The sequence below is a fragment of the Ochotona curzoniae genome, unplaced genomic scaffold, assembly GCF_017591425.1.
Source record: "Ochotona curzoniae isolate NIBS_2020 unplaced genomic scaffold, NIBS_Ocur_1.0 scaffold_2587, whole genome shotgun sequence".
NCBI classification, from domain to species: domain Eukaryota; kingdom Metazoa; phylum Chordata; class Mammalia; order Lagomorpha; family Ochotonidae; genus Ochotona; species Ochotona curzoniae.
The window spans coordinates 17,656,593-17,668,812 of NW_024467096.1; the positions used below are offsets into that span (position 1 = coordinate 17,656,593).

Below are 12,220 nucleotides of genomic sequence, written 5' to 3' on the forward strand. Positions count from 1 at the left end.
TATATAGGGTCTACTTTAATTGTATTTCTTGAATGTTAGAGTACTTATTCCCAATTACTGTGAATTCACTGAAGATCAGCATTGCCTAGGTCTGGCTGGCCAATATGGAAACCACTCTCATATGTGACAGCTGAACACTTCAACTGTGGCTTATTCAAATTAATACTATACTGTCTATGTAAACTATACTTTGAATTTCAAAGACTCGCTATGAAAAAAAGTAAAAATTTCAGTAATACTTTATGTTTAATACATGTTGAAATGCTGGATATATTGGATTTTTAGTAAAATGCTAAAAATACACAGGTGAAGCCTTTTTAAAAAAATGTATTATTACTTCTGCCTGTGACATGGCCAGTTTGAGCCCCAGCTGCTCTGCTTCCTATCTAGCTCCTTGTTTATGTACCTGGGAAAGCAACATAGAATGGCTGAAGTGCTAGGACCCCTGGCACCCTGGCTCCTGGCTCCTGGCTCCTGGCTTTTGCCTGGCCTAGCCAGGCCATTATGGCCACTTGGGGAGTGAATCAAAGGATAGCAGATTTCTCTCTTCTCTTCTGTCTCTATAACTCAGCTTTCCAAATAAATAACATATATAGTATTTTATTTATTTATTTATTTATTTAAGCATCTTTATGAGAAAGTGAAAAATTTTATAATTATCCTACCCATGTGGATTTCATTATATTTCTCAAAGATTATTGACCTGGGCATTTTGTGTACTTAAGAGTAAATGAATGAATAAATGGATGCTATTAGCTACACTTTTCCTGTTTTTTAAGACAAATTTATTTATTTGAAGGTCAGAGTTAGAGAGGCTGAGTGACATCTTCCATCTGTGAGTTCACTTTCCAGGTGGACACAATGGTCAAGGATGGGCCAGGTCCAAGCCAGGAGCCAGGAGTTTCTTCTGGGTTTCCCATGTGGATGCAGGAGCCCCAGGACTTAGGCTGTCCCTCTGCTGTTTTCTCAGTGGCAGTCACAGGCAACAGCGTCATCTGCTACATCATGACTCTGGCCTCTCCTGTTCTTTTAAGAGTGACAGAAACAGAACAACAGAAAGGGAAAACTCAAGAGCAAGCAAGCCCTTCTTCTCCCATCCTCTTGTTCTCTTCCCAAATGACCTCAAACGGGACTGGGCCAGACTCGGAAGTCAGTTCAGGTCTCCCATAAAAGTTGGTAGGGATGAATCACTTGAGCCATCACTTCTGCCTCCTGGCTTCTGCACTGGTGGGGGAAGCCGGAACAGGGAGCAGAGTTGGGAATGACTATGGGATGCAGGCATCTTACCCGCTATGCCACATGCCTGCCCCTGTTTTCTCAGCCATTGAGGGTAGCTCATCATAGCCTAGTAGGAAAGGATTAAACAAACTTAGAACCTAATGAAAACTTTCATCACTTTTTGTATAGCTTTCTGACTTTGTAGTCTCAGAGAAATCGCATGTCTTAAGTGTTGTCTGCTAGAAAAAGACTGAGAAGCAGGTGTTGATTAAAACCAGCACCCCTCTACCATCATCAGTGGAAAATGCCTAGGTGAAGACAGTATTAGTGTCTAAGGATAGACCCCCAGGATTCCAGGGATCCTTTTCCCCTGCCAGCTCCCAATGAAACTGTTTCAGTTATTACAACCACAATGAACTCAGCCTTTGCAACTGAACAGAGCTATCTGGGTCAAATAACCCAGATAAAGCCTTGGTCCCCTCTGAGAGCAACCAAGCTAACCTGGGCCTGAAGGTCCAGGATACTCACTCTGGGACAATGGGGGTCTTGTGACATCATCAGTGGTGGTCTTGGGTAGTTTCCCCTGGCTGGCCCTCCAGTCTCAGCTGCTACTGCCAAGTACAATCCTCTACCATGAGTGTGGAGCAGCTAAAATCAACAGATCCACATGTACCCTGAGGTGGCAGACTGGCTCTGGTGAATACTCTGTCCTCTATAGCTGGCAACCCAGGGAGTACTGTTTTTGTTGGCTTTTTGTATAAAGGGAATGATAAAATGAGGCCCCGTCTCCTAGGGACAAGCCCTGAGGCTGATCCCTTTGTGTTAAGGATCATTCTTCTTCTCCCATTCTTCCTCCTTCTCTTCCATTTTCTTTTCTTTATTTTTTTAATCTACTGATCTAGTTTGTCTGAAAGGCAGAGGTACAGAAGGAGGGAGAGAGTGAGATACAGGGAGAGAACTCTTTCATTGGTTGGTTCACTCCTTTAGCTGTCTGGAATGGTTTGAACATCCAGCCTGGGCCAGGCCTAAACCAGGAGCCAAGAACTCCATCAGGTCTTCCACATGGGTAGCAGGGGCCCGAAGACTTGCGCCATCTTCCTCTGCCTTTCCTGGCACATGAGCAGGGAGATAGATGGGAAAGTTAGCAGCCAGGACTCAAATCAGTGCTATGATGTGATCTGCTGGTGCTGCCGACAGTGGCTAAACCTCCTAAGCCACAGTGCTTGCCCCAGGGACTCCTCTTGAAAGGGGACAGAATGTGAAGGATACCATCTTAAAAAGCCTTTGCCTCTAACCCCCACACTGGTGAGTTTGGTGTGAACTTGGGACTACAGCTTTCATGCTTGATGTCTTTGCGGTCATACTAGGGCTTGCCTCCAACCTAAAGGCCCAATCCTGCCTGCTTTATCCTTTAAAAAATTGTTCTAATTCTGGGTGGATAAGAGCTAAATATTATCTTTTACTCAAACCAAAATCAGTTGCATCAGTCTCATTTACTCTTACATAGTTATAAATAGGCAAGTTTGAATCTGATAGGCACATTTATGTAAATGTTGGGCAAAACTGAGTCCACCCCAGTGAAGTGTGGGAGGGCGGTTGAGGCTGTACCTCGCAGACTAGCGCCTTTGAACTATCACCATGTATACATAGTTAGCTTACAGGCTTAATTTTAGCTAGATGAACTACCAGAAATGTTAGCAATCTGTCTTTTCAGATTTCTTCTGCTCTTTCTCTCTGCTGCAGACAGATTCTAGGCGTGTGGAGTCCTTAGTCTTACATGTTACTTTAAACAAATCTGCAATTATTTGTTCAGCCTAAAATGATTTTTAAGCTTTTTCTTGCAACAGAATTAATTGGGTGTTTCAGCTGGAAGTATCACATATCTACAAATATTCTGTATAAAGCCTAGATAGCACTAGGTATATAGTGTGTGTGTGTTGTGTGTGTATGTGTGCCACGTGTGAGCGTATGTGTATAATATGGGTGTACACATCTGGAGAGGGAGAGGAGAAACAGGGTAGTCAAATTCAAAGAGTTATTTCCATTTTATTTCTTGTTACTATATTCAAACTTTTACTGTAAAATGATCTTTATGACTTTTACACTTGAAAAACTAAAATATTTGAAGCCTTTTAACAAAATGTAATATCATAATATGCACTTTTCATGAAGCATTCTTTTGTTAATCGAGTATTGTAATTTATGCTTTAGCCTTGGTTCTCTTTTACCATTTTAAAAACAATCAGGTCAATGACAGCACAAGAAATGAAGTCTCTGTGAGATGAGCGTACTGAGAGCTAACCGATGTGCACAGCAAGTGCCTAGGACTAGCAGGATCCCAAGTTTAATTTTAGATTACTTTTATTACATATAATTTCATTTTTTCTCCTTCCTCTTTGCTATGTCATGATACCTATAAAAATTGGAAAGTTAAGCTGGTTTGTATGAAGTGAACAAATATGCTATAATAATAACTTAGGAAATATAATAAGGGAGGATATAGGGAAACAATGTGAAATCAACTTAGGTAAGTTAAAAAGAAGAGATTAAAAACAATCAAGAAAAACATCAAGAGAAGTATAACAAATATATTTCTCTGAATAATGATGACTAAATAATAATTCACTTTTTCTCATGTGGTATTGTAGCTAGGAAATGCAATAATAGATACAGTTGCTATTACATTTGCCATCTGACCATATGGCATGACATAACACTTGCCAGAGAGGACAATTTCATTATGACAGACAATATAGGCACTCTTGAGACACATCTTCAGAATCAGACATCTCCTTTCTTTTATCCAACAATTATTATTTTATGTGTATATGATTATATGCATATAGATATACACATGCACACATACATTCCATGTATGTTGGGCACTTGTTCAGACACAAAAGACTGTAAATATGTGTAGTTCGATCTCTGGCCTGGAGTAGTTCACACAGTCTGGCTGAAAAAGTGGTCTTGTAGGCAGATGATGTAAGTATACTACAAGTACATACAAGGGGTCATCAAAGGGTAGAAGCAGCAAACAGAACTGCTGGAACCTAAGCATGAGTCAGCAGACAAGCTCTGGGAAGATGGTCCGTGAGCTGATCGTTGCATTCTCGGTAGATATACAGTGTGGTGATTGAGATAGAAGACTGTTGACAGACCATTGGCTTTCTTTCTTCTTCTTTTTTTTTAGATTTATTTATTTATTTATTTTCTTAATGGAAAGGCAGATATACAGAGAGCAGGAGAGACAGAGAGGAAGATCTTCCATCCGATGATTCACTCCCCAAGTGGCTGCAATGGCTGGAGTTGAGCCAATCTGAAGCCAGGAGCCAGGAGACTCTTCCAGGTCTCCCGCATGGGTGCAGGGTCCCAAAGCTTTGGGCCGTCCTCAACTCCTTTCCTAGGCCACAAGCAGGGAGCTGGATAGGAAGCAGAGCTACCGGGATTAGAACTGGCATCCACATGGGATCCCGAGGCCTGTTCAAAGCGAGGACTTTAACCACTATGCTATTGCGCCGGGCCCAGACCATTGGGTTTCAGTTGCAGCCTAAGTCGTTGCTATGGAACCTTAGGCATGTTGCTGAATATCTCAGCCTCAGTTTTGTCCTCAGTAGAATGGGCATTAGAGTCAGGAAGAGCTCACAGGGATTGAAGTGAGGATTATGTGAGTTCGTGTGCGTCATGATGTGACAACATGAGAAGCCTTTGTCAGTGCCAGGGGTTAAAGGATGAGACAAAGCAAGGACCTGTGCAGGAGAATGGCATACTTGGTTTAGTTAAAAGGGAAATGCACGTGCTTACGTGGAGGGTCCTGGGAAATGGCGAAGGGAATGCAGAGCCTGAAGAGAGAGCCTTAAATGCCTGCAAGCAAGCACAGACCTTGGGAATTTTAAGGAGCAGATTCAAGCTTGCACTACAGAAATCCAGCGGTGGACCTTGAGCAAAGAGAAGAGGTTGAAGACTAGTTAAGATGCTACTGAGAAAACAAGGAAGGCTTGGATAAGGCAGCATGCAGGTTTGAAAGTTATTTAGGATGTAAAATTCATGAGACTTGGGAACAGATTAGATTAACAGAGATGACATATAAAAAGGGCTGGCGTTGTGCCACAGTGGGTTAAGCTGCTATGTGGGATGCTGGCAGCCCATATGTGTGCCAGTTCATGTCCTGGCTGCTCCAGTACCCATCCGGCTTCCAGTTTGTGTGCCTGGGAAAGCAGCAGAGCATGTTCCAAGCACTTAAACCCCTGTCACCTCTTAGGGACCCAGATGGAATTCCAGGCTTCTGGCTTTAGCCTAGCCATTTGGGGAGTGAAGTATTCAGATGAAAGACTCTTTTTCTCTGAAAAGTTGTGGATGATTCTGGGATTGCTAGTTTGGATAATCTGGTGACAAGATGGAGGAAAGTAGGTTTGGCTATAAGATTTTTAGACTTGGTTAAGCTTGGCGGGCCTGTGCTCAGGCCTGTAACTGTGAGCTGGAAGCCAGGATTTAGTATTCCTTGGGACAGAGGCGGTAGTTGACACTGTGGGAATGTGACACGTTGTTTACAGGAAGCTATTTGGGAATAGTTCTGGAAAACCTGACACTGGAGAGTCAGAGAGGGGCTGGTGCTGTGGCTAAGCAGATGGAGCTGCCACTTGTGAAGCTGGCATCCCACATGGGCAGCAGGTTTGATTCCTGGCTGCTCCACTTCCAGTCCACCTCCCTGCTGATGTGCCTGGGAAGGCAGCGGAGGATGGTGGAAGTGCCTGCGTCCCTGCACCCATCTGGGAGACAGGGATGGGACTCCCAGCTGCTGGCTTTGGACTGGCCCAGCTCTGGCTTTGTGGCATTTGGGGAGTGGGCTGGTGGATGGAGGATCTCTCTAACTCTGCCTTTCAAATAAACCCATAAATAAATCTTCAAAAACTATATGAAAAAGAAAAGTCACAGTGACCAGAATCAACAAAGGAAAGTGATCCCAGAGGAAAGGGGAGATGTAGAAGAAAGCGGAGACAGGAAGTTCAAGGAGGAAGTGTTCAAATGGAGAATTAAAATGAAACTAAAAAGTGTCCTTGTAGTTGGTAAAAAGAAAAAAGTTCTTAGGAAACCCATGAGCTGTTACTTCAATGAGGTAGAGAAGCGCAAGATATACAGTGACTGAGCATCCTAGATGTTAGTTAATAATTCAGCCAAATGCTCAGGGCATTCCTGGAAAACATTCACGGATGTGGTCCAGTTTCAGACCGGCAGCAGCAGACAGGTCTAGCCTGTCCTTACGGAGGGGCTGCTCGCCTCGAGTCTAGCTAGAAACTTGCCATACTTGTGAGAACCCGGTAAAGGTCAGCAGAAAGGAGGGACAAATGATTGGCAGCCAGAGATCTGGGAGTTGCCAACAGGCTACCAGGGTCGTAACTGGCAGGACGCTGTCAGGAGTTGCAAAGCCTGTCGTTCTCACACGACTTGAGAGTCTGAGTTCCAGGGCTGGTCTGCTTTGCTCAGTGCCAAGCTGAGGGCATGGCAGTGACACCAGTTCTACTCGGGTTGGTCTTGTTCCTGTGTGTTTAGAAGAAACTCTTAAGCACTTGACCCAGTCTTGGATGGGGCTGTCTGAGGTTTGTTTTATTAATTCTTTCAATTGTGGAGATGTCTGACCCCTATAAGATTTATTTTACTGGAAAGGCAGATTTAAGAAGGAGTGTCAGAGAGAGCTCTTCCACGTGCTGGCTTATTCCCCAAATGGCTACAGCAGCTGGAGCTGAGCCCGTCCAAAGCCAGGAGCCTGTACTGGGTCTCCCATGTGGGTCCCAAAGCTTTGGGCTATTCTCTGCTGTTTTCCCAGGCCATAAATGGAACTATAAGGGAAGCAGAGCAGCCAGGACACAAACCACATGGGCCTTTGGCACTTGCAGGGGGCAACATTAGCCAGCGGGCCGGGTTACACATTTCTTAAGGGCAGGGACCCTCTTTTTCCAGAAGTCTTGTGGCACGGCTCACAGCACACACGATCCAGTTGGTATGCGATTCTGAGTCCTTGCACTCTCCCACCTCAGGTCAAGCTTGGACTGTCCACTTAACTGTGATGTCAACCCTTAGTGGAAAACATGTCCAGTGGCCACTCACTTCCTAAAACCTCACACCACGAAGGCTGAACTGAGGGGAACATTTAGAGCAAGCAGTAAGCAGGCAGGTGCTGACAAGGTCACGTGGACTCCCGTGGCCTGCGTCTGGGGCCTGTCCCCTCAGCCCTCTGTGTGGGAACCTCGGGCTGCCCCACCGGTCTCCCAGAGGACACTGAAGGCCAGAAAGAGCCTGTGCCAACCTAAACGGTACTGCAGCCCTAACAGGACCAGGCTCAGGTCAACCCGGGCACGTCCACGTGGGGTCCAGCTACCGGCGCGGGAGGGAAGCAGAGAACATTCGGGGGCGTGTGGAGGTGTTTTCACTCTTTCCCTCTTTTTGGCAGCGACGGGGAGGAGTGGTTGGCTGGATCTCTTGCTCAGTCATCCCTTCGGGGTGGCTCCTGGCCGCTCCGGTCACTGGCCGCCGCCGGTCCCCTCCGAGCCGGCATGGACACCGGCCAGCGTCCGCCGGCGGAAGGAGCCGCGTAGGAAGCGGAGGTGGGGGGCCCCGGCGCCCCCGGACCGTGGGACGGATGGCGCGCGCGCTCGGGGCCCGCGTCTCCGCCTCTCCCCCGCGCCGCGCCCCCCGGGGGACCCCCGCGCCCCGGGGAAGCCCCGCGCGGGGAGCCCGGCGTCCGCCCCCGTCCCTCCGCCTCCCCGAGGCCCGGGGCTGCCTCCTCGGGCCGCGCCGGGGCCGCCCCGCACTGCGCATGAGCAGGAGCCCGGCGAGCCCGTGAGAAGAGCCGCCGCCGCCGCCGCCGTCCATTCGCTGCGGAGCCGGAGGAGGAGGGGAGAGGCCTGGAGGACACCAACATGGTGAGGCACTGCGGCCGCCCGCCCCGCCGGCTGGGGGCCCGGCGCTGCCGCGCTCCCCTCGCCCGGCTGCCCTGCGCCCCGCGGCGCCCCCCGGCGCCCCGAGCCTGGGCCCGCGGCCTCCGTCCCGCTCCCGGGCGGGGGCTCTCCTCCCCGCCTCTCCCTTCCTCCTTCGCCCCTTCCCGCCCAGGCGCCGCCGCTACGCGAGAGCCGAGGAGGCGGAGCGGAGCCGGGCCTAGTCGGGAGCCCTGGGGAGTTTGGGGCGCAGGGAGCGGCCCCGGTTGCCTCTCGCCCGGTGCGGCCCGGGAGGGGGAGGCGTTGGGCCGGGGGGAGGGGAGGGGGCAACGGCCTCGGCCCTGCCCGGCCCCCCTCGCCGGCTCCATTGTGTCTGGCCGGGAACTGGGGGTTCCGGGGGTTCCGGGTGAGGAGCTCCCCCTTGCTCCGGAACCGGGGCTTCCCCCTGCGCCCGGCCGGGAGAAGGCGAGACTTTGCCGGCGCTGCGCTCGCTGCTCCGTTCCCCGCTCCAACACCCCGCAAGTCTCCCGGGCAGTTTTGCCTGGGGCGGGGTATGAGCCCTTTTCCTTTCTCCATCACCTCTCGGTGCGTCCCTTGCTTTTGGAAGATGAGAGTTTGGCTGGCCAGTTGGTGGAGATTATATTTACCTCTCTCCTGAAAACATGGGGTGGCTGCTGAGCTGAGGGGGGGGGGGAGGGGGTACGGAAGTGCAACCTGTTCTCATTTCATAAAATTAGGAAATCAGACTTGCTATCCTTGGAGCACTTACTTTATTTGCACTGGGTGGGAGGACTAATTACTTTATTATGGCAGTTAAGGCCCATTTGTGATTTTTTAAAAACAGTTTGTCAAGTTCGTCCCCTCGTGTAGTTTGCTTTGGAAAGAAAGTCCTCTAAACTTGAAGAGCCTTGTAGTGAACTTGTTTACTGTGGTCGATTATGGACCTGAACTGTCGGAGACTCTTTTGTTTTTCCCAGGGACATTATACAGTCTGAGCATGAGTTGAATTCCGTGCAGGTTACTGTATGAATAGCAGAAATGATAGCGTTGTCCTTTTGCTCCAGGGAACATAAAGGCCTCTTTGAAGAGGGTGTATGTATGTGCCCAGTGTCTTTGTTTTTAGCGGATCATTCTAGCAGGACGCTTAACCGAGCCCTGACTTCAGTCTGGCAAGTATGGGGGTGGGGGGTCATGTATGGGTGTGTGGTTTGGTTTGCCGCATGCTCAAGATTTGTGATGTCTGGGCCATTCGTGAAAACTTAAGAATCAGTTAAGAAAACCTTCCTATGAAGCACAGGTCAGTATTACAGGGTTGGGAGATCCACTGGGGAGTCCAGCTTATTTCTCGAGGATTTAGACAGTCCTGGGCATTACTCGGAAAGTTTCCAGACTCTTGGCATTTGGTGAGTGTGGTCAGCTTGAGCTTGGGAAATGCAGTTGCCTGATGAAGGCGTGCTGCTCGTCTCCAGTCAGCGTGGTCCCCGTGTAATGCAGGTCGCCGCCTCAGATGTTCAGGATCTGGGTGGTTCACTGGGCAGCTTTCTTGGGAAGTTTGTAAGCGTCTGTCCTTTTGGTTAGTATTAAATTAGCCAGGAATTTTTTCATAACTCATGTGATAATACTAGGGGTGACAAGGTAGCATTAATAGAACATGCATTGTGTGGCGGAACTCGGTTGTCCTTCGCAGTTACCTTAGTATGCTCATGTTAGTTAAGAAACTCAACTATGGACCTTCGTAGAGGTTAGGCTGTAAGAATTCCAAAGTTGTGTCATTGTAAATTTACAGTTGTTTGTTGATAGAAGTTTTGGGATGATGGTAGTTTTTTGGTGTGCATGCATTCATGTTCATTCCAGGACAGGCGTTAATGATGGAGCCTTATGAAATGTTTTGTAGGGTATGGAGTTAACACACCTCACACACAGAGGCCCTAAAGTGACTCTTAAACTAGACCATGTTGATTTGCCAATCTTTCCAAAAGTCTTCAGTTCTGGGTTGTTTCCTTAGTTGTAAGGGGACGGAATTGGATTTCAGAATTCCTAACCAGCTGCCCAGCCTGCCTGTCTCTGATTCTGATGACTTATATTCTGTGTGGACTGGGTAGCCTACAGGGTTTTTACTTTGTCTCAGAGCATCCTCAAACTTGGTAGACCCCAGGTGGCCTCAGAGCTCATCTGATTTGTTCTTCCTCCTTTTTACAAAAAGCTGCCTTGAGGGTCAAAGAGGTTTTGAGATTCAAGTTTGTAAGATTGTTGCAGAACTGAGAGTATTGTCTCCTGGTCCTGTGTTTGTCTTAGTGTTGGTGACACGTGTAAATTGTTTTAACACAGGTGACCTCTCTGGAGAGGTCGGGGAGCTGCATTTGCAGTTAAGTTGCATTACTCAAACAGAGGAGGTCTCGGGTATCACAAGTGAAAACGTTAAAGACAATCAAAACTAATGGATGATTCATAGTGTTAATTACTAGTTTTAAAGGCTTTTGCAAACATGTGGACTTTCAAGGAATGCCAGAATTTAGATATTCAAACAAATGCAGGCCTGTTCAAGGTTATCTTAGAACTTGTTGCACGTTCTTTTGTGTATCTACAAGGAAATTAAAGGAGGGCCTAATTCGTCCCAACAGTTATCTACCAAACATCTCCTTTGTGTCAGACACTGTTCTTGACCCCAGAAAGATAACACACACACTGAACAAATTCTTTCTTTGGTGAGAAAAATAATAGACATAGTGTATAATTTTCTTCTTTATAATCTTAGAAAGTGTTAAGTGATATGGGAAAAGAAGCAGTGTGGATGATGGGGATAGAGAATGCTGGCGCACAGTAGAAGTGGGGTTGCAGAAAGGTTTGAGTTGGGTTTTGAACATGTAAAAGATGAGGAAATTAGCTATGTAGAAATGTGGTGGCGAGACAGAAGACCTGTGGGAGGCAGTAGCTGACCACTCGTGTGTGTGTGTGTGTGTGTGTGTGTGTGTGTTGGGGAGAGCATTGGAGCAGATGAGAACTGAAGTGGGGTTAGGATTCTGACTGGTGTGATAGATGTTAGATCTTCTGTCCTTACTACAATATTAGAGATAATTGAAAATTTTTAAAAATGTGTTTGAAAGGCAGACAAGAGATAGCAAACGGCTTCAGTGTCCAAATGCCTGCAGTGGCTGGGCTGAGCTGCATCCTGGCTAAAATCAGGAGCTGAGAGCTAGTCCAGGTCTGACAGGAGTGGAGTCACCACTGCTGCCCCCCAGGGTCTGCATCAGCAGAAAGCTGGAATCAGGTCTGGGGTGGGGACTGAATCCACAGGCTCCCTTGTTTCCCTGTGGAATGTGGCTGTTTTCACCACTAGGGCAAATGTTCACTTCTAGATAAGTGGGGTTTTTTTTGTTTGTTTTTGGAGATTTGCTTGTTTGTATTTATTTTCTTTTTAATATTGCTTACATACTTGAGAGGGATGCATGTCCATATGGGCCTCTGATTAGGGTAGGGACGACGAAGATTTACTCATTTGAAAGGTAGAGTTACAGAGAAAGAGACTGGAGAAGAGAGGATGAGTTTCTGCTGCTTGTTAATTCCCTTGATGGTCGGAGCTGCCAGAAGCCCGGAACTCCATGGGGTCTCCCACATGGATGGCAGAGGCCTACGTATTTGGGCTGTCTTCCATAGTTTCCCTGGCATATTAGCAGGGAGTCGGATCAGAAGTGAAACAACCAGACTGGACCCAGCATTCAATTCCCATGGGATACTGTCACAGGCAGTGGCCCAATGCATTGCTCTGCACCAGTCCCCATAATTACTTTAAGACAGTACTTGGTTTTCTTTATCATGCAGCTTTCACATAGACTTTTAAATTCTGTTTAAGAATGGCTGTCTAATGTTCAATAAACACTAGTTGACCCTAGTTTACCTTGCTAAAGTTACTTAAGACAGCACAAACCCTTCAGCATAGATTGTTGAATCTGTGTGTGTGAGACATTTAATGACTATCACTATAAATCTGCACCTTGGAAGGTAGAGAGGAAATTAGCATTTATTGAGAGCATACTATGTGCTGTTAGGTAATTCACAGCTATTATTTGTAT

At 47.4% G+C, this 12,220-nt stretch overlaps 1 protein-coding gene across 2 annotated transcripts in view; it reads left to right on the top strand.

The window, feature by feature from the left end:
* Positions 1-7,972: 7,972 nt before the first annotated feature.
* The window catches only part of DCUN1D1 (defective in cullin neddylation 1 domain containing 1), a 34,615-nt gene continuing 30,367 nt past the window's right edge, over positions 7,973-12,220 (top strand). The window contains exon 1 of one of the 2 annotated variants that reach the window (XM_041003079.1): positions 7,973-8,138. In XM_041003079.1, coding sequence (XP_040859013.1) covers positions 8,136-8,138 — 3 coding nt within the window. In that variant the 5' untranslated portion in view covers positions 7,973-8,135. Of the gene's footprint in view, positions 8,139-8,657; positions 8,736-12,220 lie in introns of those variants that run through there. The other variant, XM_041003080.1, reaches the window with a different exon arrangement.